Here is an 18,911-nt window from a genome sequence, read left to right as displayed (position 1 = left end):
GAGACAAAATAACTAATTGCAGAGAATAAAGTTGGTAGTTCCTATTTCTGTCATTCTATTATTACTCTTGGAAGCATGTGGATTAAAAGATAAGAAATTTGCAGAAAAAAAGACAACAACTTCATTTTGCTGCCAGAAATCTTGTTCAGTATTAAGAAAGTAGGGCTGAAATGGGTATCTTGGGCCATCATTCCTATTTTCCTGTTATCAAAGGTGACAATGTAAAATAATCTCTTTCAAAAATATATCAGTCTCTAAAGCACAGAGAAATAGAGAGGACAAAAACCCTACTGGAGGAAATTATCAATGGCGCTTTCTGAAGCCTTCTGTCTTCCTGATGAAATTTTTTTTTAGTGTTTATATCCATTTGTTCTTTTAGCAATATTCTTTTTATTCTTCTTAAGCTAAAATTCTTTTTTTTTATCTATTAAAGGAGAATAAAGGAAGGTGGGTAAAGGCAGCAAAGGATTAGGCAGCACCACAAGGAGAGAGGCGTGAAAGTAAAAGCTTTGTTCAGGAGAGCAAGGGACACAAGGAATATACTGAGAATTAAAAGTGTTGAGAAGAAAAGAATAAAGGAGGAGATATCACAAGAACAGCAAAAGGCAAAGTTATCTGAGAATGTTTCTGGGGCAAAATAGAGCTCTTAGAAGAGAACACACAGAGTGAAGGATCAGTAAAAGTGGAAGAAATTACTGCATTACAGATTTCAAATACCACACGACCCCATTGTTTTTAACAGCATCAATGTGAGAAGACTTGCTTGAATAAATGAGAAACAGCAGTTCAAGGGCCTTAGACCTTCAAGATGTATAAGATAATGGATAAGTTGCAGGTGTGCTTAGAGCAGATATAATAGAGCAAATAATACAGTGAAGAATTTTCTAGCTAGGTACACTGAATTTATTTTCCTTCCTGCTTTTCCATAGTCGGTAAGCCAATCATAAGATGATTTCTCTAATAAGATGTTGTTCAGAGCATAAATATAGAATAGTATGTCCACTGTTGAAAAATAAGCCATAGTTCTGAAAGAGGAAATTGTAAAGGAGGTGTTAAAAACAGTCTGTCAGCTTGCACTGAACTGTGTGGGGATGCATGTGCTAATTGTATTGTTCCTGCTATCATATCACCTTCAGCTTGAAGATCAGTCAGGAAAAGAAATTCTGCCCTACCCGTGCCAGTCAGACAGTGGAACAAAAAATGCCAGTGAAGTGAGTTGTTTTTTATGGCTATTTTAATCTTAGGCTATTTATGAGATGGTCAGCTTTTGAATAATCTGGACTCTTTCTGTTTTCCTTCCCCCTTAGAGTGTACATGATGATTCTGGTTCCTTGTTGTCACTTCTGCTTGCCATTCCCATCTAAATCCAGCGAAATCAGTGAGATCATTCTCTGACTGATAAATATTAAATCAAATAATATTACTGATGAGGAAGAGAAGCAGAATTAGGTTTATACTGTCTTATCTTTGTCTTTCATTTTGCTGAAGCACCAAAAAATTTGTTAAATTTAATTAGAGTTTATTACTGTCACTGAGAGAAATTCTCTGCTGATTAATCCCATTAGCACCCGACGTCTCACAGAGCACTACGTGATGCTACATTTAGCTTTCATTTGTGTTTTCAATCCAGACTGGATGTATTTGCACTCCAGTTTCATTCCTGTATGCGTGCATGCGTATGTATAAATACATATATAATTTTCCTCTATTTATTTAAATATCACTTCTTGCAGTCTGGATACAAGTAAACTGACAGCTCCAAAAACACTTGCTGTTAAAAATATCAATGAAAAAATCAACTGTAGTAATTATAAATACAACTGCAGTTACACTGTATGGTGGCAGAGCAATAGAATCATACAATCACAGAATGATTTGAGTTGGAAGGGACCCTTGAAGGCCACCTGGTCCCACTGCCCTGCACTGAACAGGGACACCCACAGCTCCATCAGGAGCTCAGAGCCCTGTCCAGCCTGACCTTGGCTGTCTGCAGGGACAGAGTACCCACACCTGTCTGGGCAGCCTGTGCCAGTGCCTCACCATCCTTAGTGCAAAAAAAAATTTTTCTTATATATAACCACATAAGCTCTTGAGAAATTTACATAGAAAATATCACAAATGGCACATGGGGTCCTTTTCCACTTTGTTGCTCACATAATCTGACTTCCCACCCATCATGACCATGGACATTGCCAATGGCTTGTGATGCTCTGCCAAACCAACAATGCCCTTCTCCACCTCTAGTTCTTCCTGCCTGCCCTTGGGCACAGAATGCCCAGCCTCCACAACAATTAATTTGTGAGGCTTTTTGAGAAACAAGGGCTAGTCAGAAAATACAATTTATGTGTCTGTAAGAAATTCCAAGATTTGTTTTGACTGCACTGATACAAAATATTTCCAAACTGTTCAATTCCCCCTTACTATCAAATGAGAGGGAAGAGGCATACAAATATTTCCAGAGCTGCCAGAATGTGCAGTGATGACTACGTTCACATGGAATGTAAATTCAGTTTCAAATCCCTATGCTATCTTATCCTATGTGAGATAGATAACCACAGGGTGGGAAACTTGGTTTCCTCTCAAGATATTTATATAACAGTTTCAATAAAAGCAACGTGAGGCAGGGGTCTGTAGGATACCTTTCCAGGTATTCTGTATCTAAAATCTGGGGGGAGGGAATAATCAATGACTCACTCACTTACTCTGCTCTGGCTTTGCTCTTTGAACTATTTGTTTTATTTCCAGTTCTTTGTCAAGTGCAAAATGTCAGCAAAACCTTTTCTTCATTCCATCTGAACTTTTGTTTTAAAAAATCGTATTTTAAATGTGCATTAATTTCACTAGAATTTAAAGGAGGTTGGAATAAAACCTCCGACTCAGTGTGTTTGGAGTAGATAACAGGATATCAGGTTAAGTAAATCCTTTGTCTTTCACTACCTGTCCTTAGAGGTTACATAAAGAACTGATTAACCCTTGAAATGATCTGCTTGCTTGCTAGAGGACATCTTTAAGATTTGATTTTTTTTTTAAATTTTCCTCAGAAAAACTATTTCAAAAATTTTTCAGTTGCACACTACTGAACTGAGCTTTACTGAAGAAATATACTCCATATAAAGCAGAATATGACCTATGTCACCAATCAGATTTATTCTTCCTTATTGCCAAATGGTAGTTACGAGACTAATGTTCATTTGGAGATGCCTGAAATTGAGAAAATTAAATGGAAATATAGTGTGCAGGAAAGCAGGTTGGCACACGTTGATTCTGCCAGAAGCTGTGTGCAAAGGAGCACATTTCTACACAGTGCTTCGTTTTTAAGAAAATATGTTCTTCCAAACAAAAATTGCAAACAATAACAGTAATACTGGCAAAGGAAGTTATTTTTCTCTGCTGGAGGTTTAAATTAAAAACTCATAAAGTGTTAATTTCAATCAAAGCAAAGTTTAGTAGGAATGAAAGAGTTTACTTTTATCTTCATTTACATTTATTCAAATTTTTATACTGCTAAGAAACTGAGGAAAAAAAGCCCATAATGCTACCACTATCATGATAACTGTTCTAATAATTCTACTCATTCCAAGCAAGAAGTGTCATATTGATGGTTAATCCATTTGAACTTGACAAGGAATTCAGTAGTCTAGAACATTAATATCCCTCCTACGCTTTTACTGTAGTTCAACAAATTGCAAACATTATTGATGCTTTTTCTTGGATTAATTTTCCAATGTCAAAAAACATTCTGCTTTATGAGTCCAGGTTCTCTACTCCCCCCCATCCCGCAAAAAAAAAAAAAAAAAAAAAAAAAAAAAAATCCCTCAATGGGATATACAAATGATAGAGTAGCTACCACGGCCTGCACAGGCAAAAGATCATGATGCTATTTTCAAGGATAGATGTTGTTTCCATAGGTCAAACACAGAAGAAACACTGGCTTGGTCTGACTCTGTGGATACACTGCTAGCTAATAAAGGTAAGAGTGCATGAAAAATGTTAAAAATAACAAAACCATATCCTGTATATATATGCACACATGTACAGAATCTAGACACTGATTTTTCAGCTTTCCTCCACCTCTGAATCTCGTGCATTTTTCTCCAGATGGCCTGGCAGCTTTTAGGAAGTTTTTGAAGTCAGAATTCAGTGAAGAGAATGTAGAGTTCTGGCTGGCTTGTGAGGATTTCAAAAAAACCAAGTCCACCACCAAGATTGCCGCCAAAGCCCAAAAGATTTATTCTGACTTTATAGAAGCTGATGCTCCAAAGGAGGTAAACACTTTTTTGCATGTACTTTGGGTACTGACTAAGGATGGGAACCAAGTGGAAAATTCAAATCCAGAATTCTTGGAATGACAGAAAACTCATTTCAACTTGGCTTTCCTTCCACTGTGATGTCAACAATTTACCAGGTGGAAAACTCTGTGTGAAATAGAGCCTCATTTCCTCATCTCTAATTTGCTCTTTGGTGATCTGTACTTCATAGGATTTGGTCTGGCAGAAAGATGAAATAATCAAAATCAAGTCTTCCACTTCTTTTTTTCAGTGATGCCACCTTTCTAAGAACCAAATAAAATAAAAAAATTGGTATGCAAGAGAAGGAAGGGATGACCTCCCTGCCAGCTGGCATCAGCCAGGGTATGTGGGAGGAAGTTCAGAAGCTGACTGCGTCCTATACACAAACAGACCTCAGCATTCCAGTCTAACTGACACTGACTTTATTCCTCCTTCCCTCCTACAGATTAATATTGACTTCCATACAAGAAATCACATCTCTCAGAACATCTCAGAACCCACCCTCAGTTGCTTTGATGATGCTCAGAGGTTAATCTATAGTCTCATGGCAAAGGACTCTTTTCCTAGGTTTCTAAGGTCAAAAGAGTATAAGGAACTTGCAAAGAAGCAAGAGAACAGAAATGAAAAAAGGTGGCTCCCATTTTTGTGAGAAGGTAAAAAGCTAGAGTTATGAATTTGTAGATGCCTCCTGTTACAATTCAGTATGGGTAAGATTTTATTAAAGTGATCACAGAAAGCAGAACTCTAACAGGCTTGTTTTTAATATATGCAAGGTTGTTTCTGCTAAAGTTGGTGGAGAAGTATTCTAGAAATAGAATGGAATATGCTAAGAAATTTGGGTTACATTTTTAGTAAAAATTTTGCAATTACTATTTTTTTTCCAATTGTTTCTTCATTTGTTGCAGTGATTTTGCATTTTGTAAGTGAAATGTTCTGGTTCTACAGTCTGCCATCAGTTTTTCCTAGAAGTATGACCTCAAAGAATAAATTGCTTTCATGGGACTTGAATACACTTATTCCTTTGTTCATTTACTTATTTATAAAGAAAAAAAATTAGAAACCTCTTTTAAACGTGCTCTGCACCACTTAAAATAGAATAAGAAATAGGGTAGGTGCCATGCTGTGAATGACCATGAATTAAGGACATTACTTAATAAAAAGCTGTTTTCTAACAAATGTTCCTGGCATTCAGAGCAAAGGGATGTTTCACAATACATACTCTTTAACATGACTCTCTTCAGTTTCCTTTGTAGTTATCACACTTAGTTTTTTTTCACTGAAACGTCTCATTTGTTGACTGCCGAACCATTTGGAGAAAAAAGAAAAATTCTTTATACATTTTCTAGTAATAATTAATTTTCTTCTCTAAATGTGTTAGTTGTAACGCATGCTTACACTCATGATGAAGTAATGTTAACAACGGCTCCTTTTTTTCCCCCAATTAAATACAGAACCATAGAATCATTAAGGTTGGAAAAGACCTCTAAAATCATTCAGTCCAATCATCCACCTACCACCAATATTGCCCACTGACCACGTCCCTCAGTGCCACATCTTCAGAGTTCTTGAACACCTCCAGGGACAGTGACTCCACCACCTCCCTGGGCAGCCTGTGCCAGTGCATCACTGCTCTTTTGGAGAAGTTTCTCCTAATATTCAGCCTGATAAGCATCAAACAGTTTTAGTCAAGTAACCACATTAATCGGAATTTGTCATAGTGTCACAAGAAATGACAAGATTCTAGTGCAATTTTTGGGTGTCTCCAAATGCACACTCTGATCTTCTTCATTGCTCCTCAGAGATTTATAGAATGTTTTCAGGTGAAGAATGAGCTGTAGTACTTCCTGAAGAAAAATATATTCTAAACCATACGGGGAAGGAGGAATATTTGTGATCACAAATAATTCTAAATACAGGAGATAACAATAAGATTAAACGAACAAATAAAAAACATGGTAACTTTCATTTTATATGAATTTGGTCCTTTTGCTGTTCTCTGATACCCATAGCCTATTCTATTGCCTACTTTTTCTTCTGGCTTTCTGCATTTCTTTTTCATTTCTTTCTTCCTCAGCACTAGTGGTTAGCAGAGAAATGAACATGAGAGCTGAGGCTGGGCTACAAGGCGGATGTGGTTTTGTTCGGCAGTCCCACAGCTACCATTCATTTTGCAATGATACTTCAGTGGAAAATCGCAACTTCCGCCTGAGCGCCGCCTCGGTATCCTTTCAGCACTGGGGAATTTCTGCTGATTAAATTCACAGGGAGGACAGCCATCAGGACTGCTGAAATTATATAATTTACTCAAACAGGTAGCTAGCCATTTTTTCCCTCTTACAAGTCCAAATCTCGTTTTCAGAAGAGGTGAGATCAAGTCACCTTTGTTAGTAGGCCAAGAAGGAAGCCCAAAAAATCTGCAGCACCAATGGTTTGTGATCTAAGGAAAAGAGTGGCTTGAAAATCGTTGCATGATCATGAAATCATAGACGTCTTTAAGTGCTCTTTTTCCAATTCCACACTCCTGACTTTATCACAAAGAGAACCAGAGAGCAGTAGAGATGGAGGTTGCCAGGGATCTCTAATTCCTGACGAAAACACAGGATAAAGAGAAGTTAAAATACGCATACAAAAGTCCAGCTTGGTAAAAAATAATGCAATGTATTTTTTTCTGATAACTCTATAAGGAAATAGTGGGAAACCCTCAGTGGAAATACATACGTCTGCATAGATGAACAAGGACTGTGTCCGCAGAGATGGATATCTGGCTAATCCTCTGACCACCAGCCTAATTATCACCAGAAAAATAAACTTAGGATATTACTATTACTTCTTGACATATTACTATTTGACGATCATTTTAATAATTCTGTAATAAAGTATCTTTGAAGGTTTTAACACTATTTCAATAAATTTAGGATGCTTAAACAGAAATGTACATTAATTGTGCTTTTAAGGGTTATCACAAACTCCAATATAATATAGCGTACTAATTTTCTCATAATCTTCTAATTAAAACTACATAAATGAAGTACATTTGTTGAGCAGACCATTCAAATCTTTATAAGTTAATCTTTTTCTCCTTTTAAATATGAGTAGGCATTTTGCATGATCGCTTTAAATTCATATATGATAATTCGATATTCATTCGCAATTTTTCAAATCATTAAAGCACTATCTTACAATATAATATGCAATTAAAAGAATTTACAGCATAATGTGGTGTTTTGGAATTGAGCAATCAGATTTTTGAATATTTATGTAATACAAAATGTGCATTATTAAAGATCCATTTCAGAAAGCATCTGAAAATGTCTAGATGTGAAAGATGGCAGTCAGTCATCCTTATTCCTGTTTATTCTCTGTATCTAGAGCTTTCATATGTAAAGAAGTCATAATCAAGCATCCCAAACTGGGTAATTTGATAGAGGAAGAGGCCGCACTGAAGTACAACTTGGAAGACCAAAATTTGCCCAATAACCTGTTGTGCACATACGCGAAACGGAGAAGTTACCTCCGTCTTCCATTGACATGTAGTACAGAGGTGACCATTAATATTTAAGGAGCGTGTAAACACAACAGGAAGGCACGAGGGACGATCAGGCCTCTGGGTGATCCTTTGGACCAAAGCCTCTTAATATCAGACAGAGAAATATCTTCATTGCCAAAGCCATTTTTTTTCTTTTGCTTTGTCCATAAGGACAAAAAGTACTGTTGTACCTAAATAGAAAGCACTAGCAGAGAGTTCTATTAGAAAGAACATTCGCACTGCAAGTCTCTTGCTTGCTTTCACTGAAGTATAGTGGTGGTTCCTTTTTTCACTCATGCAAAAAGCTCAATTCTGAGAATTGATGTATTTTAAAGGACTCAGTCTCTTTCAGAACAACAGAAGTGGGTTTGCAAAAAAAAAAAAAAAACCAACTAAAAAATACAAATGGTAGGAATAAACAAAATTGGAATTTATTTCTTAATAATGCAACTTTACTGGAAAAAAAAACAACCAACCCAAATCAACAAACACAACAAAGGCTGAATTCCTGCACGCAATCACACTTCTAAACCTCCATCATGTGCACATCATGACTGGGCTTTCCCAGAATTACAATTGGAGGTGTAATAATAACACACATAAAATAAATAAATAAAAATATACTAAACAGAAATAATTATGCAGATCATTCTAAAATGCCTCCACACTCGTAGCAATCTGTACCAGTGGAGGGGACCCACTGACGCCACTGCTGAAACGCACCACCCACCCCTCACTGTGCTCACATCCACGGTTTGGTCTCTCAGTAAGGGCTGATGAATGTCCATGGGTGCCATTTTTTTCTGCAAGGAAAAATCCAATGACACCTCTGCCAATGTTGGATCTGAAGACTCAGCATTTTGTTTTGTCAGGAAATTCCCTGTTAGAACTACAGTGCATAAAATGACTTGAACACTCACACACTGAATCACAGAGTTTGCACAAGAACCTCCCCAAACTCATTTCAGTCTTGGAATTTGAACAAAAAGCTCAAAAGACAGAATCCCTCCAGTGTTGTTTACTGCTTAAATGAGGTGAGCATCACGTTAAGGTGACTAGAGAGCAGTTCTGTGCCATTAACTTTGTATAACACCTTTACCCCTGAATGACAGTTACACTTTGTGTTACACATGGGACTTTGAAGCACATTATGGACCTGAAGTATTAAATGCATTTCCTGCTTTTTGGCATACTAAAAGCCAAGGGTGGAAAAGCCATGGAAAGAAGAAGAATCACATTTTCTGACATTGGTTAAAGATCTCAGGTTGCTCGAGAAGTCTCAGTTTTCATACTTGAGTAACAAAAACAAGAACCTCAATCACATTCACCTTCAAACAGAGTGTGATGTCCTGTCTTTGCAGTACTTAGGAACTGTAATTGTTCAATACTGTAATTATGAAGTAAAAATGCTCCACTTGAACCACTCATTTAGTGACAGACAGAAACGTGACACTAAAAATACCACTAAAAGCTTTACTTCTAATATTCCTAAGCTGTTCACTGTGAGAGAAAATACCTCCTAGAAAAGTTTCTTTTCCATTTTCTACAGTTTTTCAACCTCTCTAGTGTTTGGTCTTAGAAATTGGACTCATTGTATTCCTAGATGTTTCGGAGGAGGCCCTCTAAGCTTTGATCTTTAGTGAGAAAAAGGAGACAACACTAGAGCAAATAATTATCTTCTTTTATTATTTTGTTGCCATGGGTTCTGGCTGCCATGATGTCATTTCTCTATATGCATTTATATTTGCATATAAAGTGACTACAGCTGGATTTGTCCCTCCATTTACACCAGTTTGCATTTAGGTTTGCATGTGAAGCTATATTTTGTTCTATGAATATGTTCCCATCTACGCATAGCCACGCTGGAAAGACAAACAAAACCTTGTACAAACAAAACCTCAATAAAACTCCAGGGAAACCATTTTTTTCTAACACGGTAGTTCTAACTTAGAGACTCATAATGGGAGAAAAAAAAAGAAAAAACTTCTTAAATTATATTTCTTGAAAAGCTTCGTGTGTATTATGTTATCTTCAAAATGTTATGTTTTAGCAGAGAGAAGATGGCAGGAAGAGAAATCATGAAATGCATGATGTAGTATTTTGGATAAAATATCTTCTATTTTCATTTCTTTTGGCAGTAACGTTCCCATGCCTGCACAGTGCAGGAATACAGAAAGGAGAGACTGCCCAACTCAGTCATCCACACTTGTCAATCATCCCTAGGCTGAAGCTTCTTTGGTGAGCTGCCCTGTACCCACCTTTCAATTTTTCACCCAATTAGTGTGAAAAAAAGAAAAGCATTACTTAAAATACATTACCTCTTTCTCCCTCTGAAATACAGAACTGGACTACGTTAACTACAGGCGATAGTCTCTAAACTACCAGCATGTGTATGTAATGTTATTTAGTAATCCTTCTGATCTGGATATAGATATTTCTGTGACTAACTGAAGCAAATAGACAGCATGCAGGGCACAAGGGCCATTTGCTTCTAAACAGATAAAAGACAAAGAATCTAAAAAAGCATATATAGTGAAAGAAAATCTCAGTCTCAAGAAATTCAGGCAGCTAGCAGGATAAGCTCCTTGGACAGGCTGAACTCTTTATTTAAAATGCCATATTCATTAGAGAAGGTGCATAGGCAAATTGAGGCTGAAGGGGCTGACACCAGAAGACTTGGAATGCTCATTGCTGTGAAATGATGCTACATAAACTGGAGGATGCCAGATGAAATGCCATTGGCAGGCACTAAGACTAGTTCTTGTACTGCTAGCACTTGCTCCTAAGTTCTGTATTTGGCCTTCCTGCCTCGGCTCATTGATGTGAAGAGAATTCTTCAAGTCTCTTCTGCACTTATACAGCGTTATCACTTGCCTTGAAGCACTATTAGCAACCATACAAAATTAGAAATATAAAACAGGAATATATTTAGGTATTTTTGTTATATATTTTTGTTATATATTCTGGAGTTGGAGGAACGGTAAAGCTAGACATAGGAGGAGGACTCCTGTTATGAGGAATGTTTGGCTGCTCAGCAGTATCTATGAATGTAATAATTACAAAAATAGAAACATCCACTGTCTCACACTACAGTATTTTAGTAATAATTTCCAATATCCTTTTTGTGTTACTATTTATTTTTGTAATAATTATTCATTAAAATTTTCCTTGGAAATGATACTTTTTCTGTCAGCCCACGTGAAAAAAGAGAAATGACGAAAGGAAACAAAACCCATTCGAGATGTTTAAGTTCTTTGATCATACAGAGTGAGGGAAATTCATATGCAAATGTAATCCAGGGCCCTTAAGAAGGTGGGTAGTACAATGCAATTGCATGGAAACTGCACAAAGCAGAATAAAGACAAAAATTATAATGAGACAGTTCCATAAATGTGAGTTAACATATTGAAGGGAAAAGAGTTTCAAATACAGCTGACTGGACAGATGTGAGCTATCAATATTGTTGAAGAATATTTCTCGCCTTGGTGTAAGATCTTGCTCATTCAACTGTATATTTTAACTGCTATCAGAAACAAATTTCAAAGACCTGAACTAGCAGGCAATGGTCATACAATGTCCCTTTAGGCTTTGGCTATAATGAGGAGTACAGAACTTGAGTACGAAGGGGTGGCTTTCATTAAGGCCAGAATGCTGCACTGAGTTCTGCTTCGAGGACTGAAAGCAGTACGCATAAGTCTGAGCACACAGGCCCAATGCAACCCTGGATTTCCATAGACTCCTTGAATGTTGCAGCCTGCGGATCTATTTAGGGATCTTCCCCCAGATACTATTAATATGGAGAGTGTGAACTGATCTCTCCAAAAGTTTCATACATTATCATTTTGAAATGAGTGGCACCTCATTCATCAGAAAAAAATTACTAGTGAAAAGGCTTAGTGACTGAGGAACTAGGGCAGCAGATATTTGATTTATTAACAGGCATTAAAGAGAGAATAAATACAGCAGTTTGTAATGCACTCCATCCTGACACTGCTGCTACCCCTACAGCAGTCACAGCACACAGAGTATGTGCTCAGATCCCATAGTGCACAACTGTCCCAAATTCCCACTCCATTAACTCCTGAGTATGCCACAATTTTCAGGTAAATGCCTTTAGATGGTCCAGGATCAACTGTCCTCCCAGCAGCTCGTGCCATGGTAGGGGTAAATCAATGGTCTGTGAAGAGTGTTATCTTCAAATAAGTGCGTTTTCTTAAGAGAATGGCTTGTTTTGCGTACCCACGTCTATTTTACCTTACACTGATATTTGGAGTGTTTTGCTTTTGATAGGCTCCTTTTGACACGTACAAAATCCTGTGGTACCACCTAGTGGCAGCTCTTCAGACAGCACTAAGACTACGGGTATTTCAAGAAAGGAAATAACCGGGATTTGTTCTGATGAGAGGCTTGAGCTATGCTCAGAATCATCTGCACACCGAGAGAAAGCAACGTGCTTCATGGACCTGTGGTTCTCCGTGTTATAGAGTATTTGAGATGAACGCTGAGTGTGTTTCCATGGAAACTGAACACCAGTGTTCCAGCCCATTGGAAAATCAGTTTACATACGTAAGAAGACACTGTTGAACCTTCTTGATCTGGAGTTGCTCATGTACACAGATATTAGCTAACCTAGGGAGCAAGAAGACACTGAAACAAGGTTACCTAAGCTGAGTGGAGACATCAGACTAGAGCAGTCAGTCCAGGTGACCTGGCTGGGTTAGTCCTTACTAATGAGCCCTTCTGTTCGCTTCTGTTTTTTCCAGAGACCAGTATTTAAACAACAGCACTGCTTCAAGCAGCTTTTAGTTTACTTCTCTCACAGCCACCTTCACCCTTTTTCCACATCACTGCAGGAAATGAAGATTCTGTTTAGATTTTGGGCTATGGTGTAGGTCCATCTTAGGGTATTGAAATTTAGGTACAAATCTCTCTGACAGCTTTGACTGATTTGAAAACACAGAGCAGGAAATAGAATTTCTCTTGTTTGAAAATGGGAGTTAACAGGCTGCTTAGTGTGTGTGCAGGGAAGCTCTGGATGTCTTCACATTAATGTGGCTTTGGAGCCACTTGCCACATTCCAGCTCCAACTCATGCCTGCTCCTGTTTCATTTGCCAACAGCAAGCATCAATTTTGGTGAAAAAAAAAAAAAGATTAAAAGCTGGCACAGAAACTATACACAAATAAACCAATTTAAAGCAAGAACTTTGGGCTCTCCGAGATCTGTGTCTCCACCAGTATCCTAGTTTATTAAGTCTGGCAATGAAATAGGAAAATGCCAATAGATGACATGTTTGGGTCAAGCTGAAGAAAAGGCAGAATAGTAAAATGTAAGGCAATTTGAAAATTAAACGAAGGCTCTGACACCATCTCAAGACCACTCTTTGTTTAGCAGTTTTCCCTTCGTACTTCCTGATCTCTCCAACCAAAAACCTCTGTTGCCTCTCTATCTCCAACTCAGATTAAAAATAAAATGAAATAAAAACGACCCATGGGGTGATTAGAGGAATAAAAACAATTTGTCCTGCAGCAGCCTGATGGATACATACTCCTGCCAGAATAGCCAGATGGACTTTTTGGTATTTCCTTTGGTTTTGAAAGCCAGCCCTTAAACATCCACCCGGTGGCTTTGGTACCAGCGGGTGTCACAGCCTGTTACTGGGGTGAAACATTTTCCACTAAGGAGGCACTTATGTACCTGAGACGTTTGTTTTCCAGACTTTCTCACACATACTCAGTAAGGCAATGTTGACTGCAAGCTGTCAAATAATCTTTGTAAATATCTATCGTTTATGGTAACTAAACACCCGTGCCTTGATGCTATTTTAAATAGTTGTAACTCATGACAAGAGGAGAAGCAGAAAGAGGAGATATATTGAGCTAATTAAAGGAAGGTTTCTTAAACAGTTTCTTTAACCTTAACACACTAAGCTCCCATTAATCATCTTATGCTGTACACTTGGGATACACTGCATCACATGCCATCTCCTCAAGAAGGACAGCAAACACAGAATACCCTTAAACACACGCTCACCTAGCAGCTGGTGGGCAGAAAGAGGAGTGGGAGAGAGGGAACATGACAAAAAACATGAGGAGAATAATGTGTAACAGAAATTTAGATTTCTTCAGAAACGGTCTTAGAAATCGGCTTAGATACGTGCAAGAAGATGGATGAAAATTCTCTTCTCTTCATTCCCTTCTCCCCAGGATTGATGGAAGGACACTATCACAAAGTTGTGTGCAGTAACTTGTATAAAGAGAACTGAAACCATGAGGGCTTAGTGGGAGTCTTCAGGCTGCTACAGCCCTTGCACACTTCCTTATGTGCTTTTTAAGCCAAACACAGGCTGAATAACCCCCCAGCAGAGGCACTGAACAGAGAAGCTGCACATTGCCATGCGCTGCCCAGATGCAAAATGGAGCACAGAAAGATGAGAGAAAGCTGGATGAAGGAGAAGAAGAACAACATCTATTTTACTCACTACCAACATATTTTTTCTCTCTCTTTGAGAGAGCCCCTGATTTACAGGCGAAATTGGGGTGCAGGGAGACACACATAGAGCACAGAACACGTGCCTCAAATCTCCCTCCACGCATCCTGTGACTAAGTGGTGTCTGTCTGTCTGCTGGGGGTATCTCTGTGAAAGCAGCAGTTTCAGTTCTTCCAGAGTGAAGAGCAAAAGAAAACACTGCAACTACCACATTTTTCCTGAGGAAGAATTCTCACTTTCTGATCATCTCCTAGTCTGACAGTTGCTTCTTGTCTTGGTTTCAGCTGGGACGGGGTTGATTTTTCCTTCACAGTGCCTGGTATGATGCTACAGTTTGGTGTTAGGAAATAACACAGCGATGTTTTAGTTGTTATTGAGCAGTCCTGCACAGGGCCAAGGACATTTCAGTCCTCAGCTTCTCATGCTGCCCTGATATTGAGAGGGCCTCAGTGGGCACAAGTTGTTGGGAGGGGAGAGAACCAGGGCAGCTGGCATGAACTGGCCAAGGGGATATTCCATACCATATAGCATCATATGAAAAAACTATAAAATTGAGGAGAGTTGGGCAGAAGTGCAACTGCTGCTCAGAGACTGGCTGGGCATAGGTTGACGAGGGGTGAGCAATTTTTTTGTTTATCACTTGTTTTTCATACCTATCTATAAATATATCATTATCATTACTGTTATTTCTCTCTTCCTCTTCTGTCTTATTAAATGGTTTATCTCAACCTACAAGTTCTATTTCTTTTTCCAATTCTCCCCCGTGTCCCAGCTGGGGTTGGGAGCAGTGAGCAAAGGGCTGTGTGGCATTAACCTGCTTGCCAGGTTAAACCACAGTGCTACTGAGTCCTTTTTTAACCCAGACTCTTTGTCCCCCCTTCACATTCTCCACTTGCCTTTTCATCTTTATTTAGCATCTTTCATTTTCTGAGCTCCTGACAATGTCCTCCTTGCTTCCTCCTCTGCCCACAGAAGACATAAAGCTCCCCAGTGCAGGGGTGAATTCGTGGCTTCACACGCCTTTTTTTTGGTTTGTCTGACTTATGGGAGGAAGTGGGAGATAGCACTCTGCCCACATTTGACTCCCTTCATCTATATAAAAAGGTATTAGCATGTAAGTGTGACATTTCCACTACTGATGGTTTTAAGGCCTATTTCAATAGCAGAAAGGTTAGGACTTCAAAGGACACTGGCAACATGCCCACCCAAAGGTGGGGACTCGGAGGGACACTGCCAACATGCCCACCCATGAACGTACACTGGGGTTGTCAGCTGCATTCTCCACTCCTGAACTGCCCATCCTAACCAGGTCGGGTACGTAACCCCTTCTCCACTCAGGGAAGTCTCTCCTCCTTAGGCTGAGAAGGAGCAATCTGGCAATGGCATCTACAGCTGCATCTTTTCAGCAAGGTGTGGAGAGAACACTGGCACTAGCGAATCCTGTTCTCAGTGTGGAAATCAGCATCAAGGCCCACCTCACTGTCACCTTCCACCTCACACCCTATGCAATGCTTCCGCTTCCTACTCCCACAGCTCTTGAATCTCACACCTTCTCCCTCCCACGGCCTGTAGGTCTGTGCAAGGCAAGAAAAAGCAGAAGCTGCATGTGGGTTAGAGACGCCACCAGCTCTTTCACCCTAATCAGCCTTCCCTGCTGGGCCTCTCCACCATAAGGCCAGAAGGACCATACCCCTCTGCCACGGCCATGAATGGTTAAAACCATAAAGAGTTACTGTGCAAAGTGGCTTTATAGTTTTAAAGGAACGGAAAAAGAGCAGCTTGCAGTAAAATAGGCTCAGCCAAGACTCAGAAAAAGGTGTTTCAGATTTACTTCAGTTACCAGCAGGGGACAGCAAGGCTTTATACATACAGAGAACTTTTCCTGCTCTGATAAAAAACATTCAGTCTCCAGATACCATTGGGCAAAGACTTCCAAGGTGAAAGAGTTCTGAGTGCTCCAGTTCAGCCAGAACTACAGGATAACAACGACAAAGACCCAGAGCACAGATCTTAAGGCTCAATCTTGGATTAAAAACACAACCACTATCACCCTATTCTACTTTTCAAACTAAACAGAGAGAGATTTGAGTTTTTAAATATACATATTTAGTGCTATTTTACATACTGAATGTGATACTACCTGACCTTACTGCTATCTGAAAAGCATTTTGGGGATACAATAAGTTTAAAAAAACATAAGTTACCCTGTAAAATCTCCAGATACTGAAAAATGAATGAGACAATGTGGAACTAACTATCAGGGTACGCACGTGCTGCAGATAATTAACACAAAACTTCTTTTGAAAGGAAGTTTGCATAATTAAAAAAGAAGAAAACAACCAGTTATTTGCATAGAAAAGTGCATTCTTTCTAAATCAGGAGCCGTTTATACCCCACTAAAGGAGAGCGGACACTGGACCCACAGACCATAAGCCCCAAATCTCTTTATAATATACATGTGTGTATATAAGTATATGCAGGTATACATTATATACATGCACGTGTATATTTTCTGCTTTCCAAATATGACTTTTTTTCTGTGTTTGGATTATTCATATAGAGAGATATTAATGTCCTCGCATACAAAAGCCATAAATCCCATCCCATGCCTGCTTTTGATTTCCATGTTTACAAAAACCGTTTCCAAATTTAACAGATTTGTAAGAGAACTGAGACTGAGTTCCAGCAATCTGTCTTCTAGGAAAAGAATAAAGAAAATAACGTTTAATGTATTTATCAAGGAACAGATTAGTAACTATAATGGATTAAAAAAAAAAAACAACAGAAAAGCAAGACAACTTCAAATTAGGATGAGACATTTCTTGATGAAAACGGCACCGCTTCAAGACATGTTAGACTTATTCTGAGACTTCAAATCTAGTCTGGATAACAAGCTGAAGTGTTTTACATGCACATCGTTCTAAAGCTTTTATTTTGCAGCAGGTCAGACTAGGTTACCAAGCTCTCTTTATCTATTGTAAGAATTTCTACTGCAATTATTTTTCAAACGCTGTATAATCACATCATTGCCTCTGTGATTTGACACCTAAAATTATGGTAGGATCCACTGTAAGCTTTTTCAATCTCGTGACTACTCATGTGGACTTCAGAACCAGCAGAACCCTTCATTGTTTTATTGTTATGCGTGATGTACATGAGGTGGTACAGTTGTGCCAGATATCTCTTTTTCCATCAATAAATCCTTTTTAATGCGAGCTGAGTGCACTAACACTAATAAAATAATGTTCTCTAACAGAGAAAACCCAGAACACCCTGGTTGTTGGACAGTTATTCTATGACATGCACCAGTTGCTATTAACAGCCAGAAACAGTCTTAAGCTTCTGGCAGTTGTATTGGTTCACTGTCAACAGCATTTGCAAGAAGTTGAAAATCAGACCAATGATTAATGTGCTTGATTAAGGAGCTATCCCAGAGTTATGTTTTTCCAGATCCCAGGGAAGTGAAGTCAGCTTAAGGGCTGCAGGCTCACCAGCTTCGGCTAAATCTTATTGCTGTATATGTATATATATATATATATATATATCTATCTTATAATCTGAAGTCAGAAATTGAACTATAGGTTTAAAATAAAGATGAACAGGTTATGCTGCATCTAGTATGTAGGAGAATGCACACCCATAATTTAAGGTTATGTACAAATAGAGGACAATGATGAATGTTTGAAATTCTCTTTAAGATTGCATGTAGTTTTGCCCAAAGCAAAAGCTAGTAAACTCAACAGGAATTTATAGTCATGCGAATACAATTAAAACCTACATCATTTTACTATTCTATTTTTTTTTCTTTTCTTAGTCATTTGTGTTGTCAGAGATAAGCAGTAAACTGTATTTCTGCAAATTGATATGTGCAACTGTTCAGGTAGGAAATGAATTCCACCCTTCCATAGGTAGTACAGAGCTTTAGCTCATGACAAATATCACATTGAGGGAGAACAGACAGAAAATGCAAAGTCTTTATGACAAAGGAGAGAGAAGAAATGTAGGAGGATGGCATTGGCTTCAGAGTCAAAGAACTAATACTGAAGTGCTTCTCTCTTCCTCGAAAATTCTGATTTTTGTTGAGACTCAAAATGTATCTACCAGCCTAAAACCATACCTTTCACAGTCCTGAATAAGTATTCCCCAGATCTCACCTTTTCCAGTGGAAAGTAGATGGAAGATTTGCCTCATTTGTGATTGGAAAGTAATCCCCCCCTTATTCCTTATTTCCCCCTTATTCTTTGTTTTCAGACTTTGCCTTTTTTTCCATTAAATATTTTAATCTGAATATTTCACTTAACCAAAATCTTTCAACTCCACTGAAGTGTGTTTTTTGTTTGTTTTTGTTTGTTTACTTTTGTTTATTTTGCCTTTTTTTTTTTAGTTTGGCAAAAGTATTAAATAAATGTGTACTACCCATCCTCTAAGCATTACGTCTCACAGTCCAACTGTCAAATGTGAATAATTTCAGACTGGAATTTTAAAAAAGTTTTAATTACAATTTGATCAGTTACATATTCCTTTATGTACTACCTTTTGATTTCACAAATCACCACTGTGCTTCTGGGCTTGGGCTTACAGCAGTACCATAATGAATGCATTTTAAA

The 18,911-nt window shown here is 38.4% G+C and overlaps 1 protein-coding gene across 1 annotated transcript; it reads left to right on the top strand.

Moving 5' to 3' along the window:
- RGS21 (regulator of G protein signaling 21) lies at positions 1,092-5,336 on the top strand. Its single transcript, XM_021404943.1, has 4 exons — positions 1,092-1,211; positions 3,844-3,970; positions 4,099-4,265; positions 4,735-5,336. Exons 1-4 carry the CDS (start codon positions 1,092-1,094, stop codon positions 4,936-4,938), a joined length of 618 nt encoding a protein of 205 aa, XP_021260618.1. The 3' UTR covers positions 4,939-5,336.

The sequence above is a fragment of the Numida meleagris genome, chromosome 7 (genome assembly GCF_002078875.1).
Source record: "Numida meleagris isolate 19003 breed g44 Domestic line chromosome 7, NumMel1.0, whole genome shotgun sequence".
Lineage (NCBI taxonomy): Eukaryota > Metazoa > Chordata > Aves > Galliformes > Numididae > Numida > Numida meleagris.
This window is presented reverse-complemented; position numbering and strand designations above follow the sequence as displayed.

Excerpts from the sequence above, each read along its gene's own strand:
- RGS21 (XM_021404943.1), top strand. The coding sequence starts at position 1,092 with ATGCATGTGCTAATTGTATTGTTCCTGCTATCATATCACCTTCAGCTT. Across the intron at positions 1,212-3,843 it reads GAACAAAAAATGCCAGTGAA|CTACCACGGCCTGCACAGGC; the intron begins GTGAGTTGTTTT and ends ATGATAGAGTAG. Across the intron at positions 3,971-4,098 it reads TACACTGCTAGCTAATAAAG|ATGGCCTGGCAGCTTTTAGG; the intron begins GTAAGAGTGCAT and ends ATTTTTCTCCAG.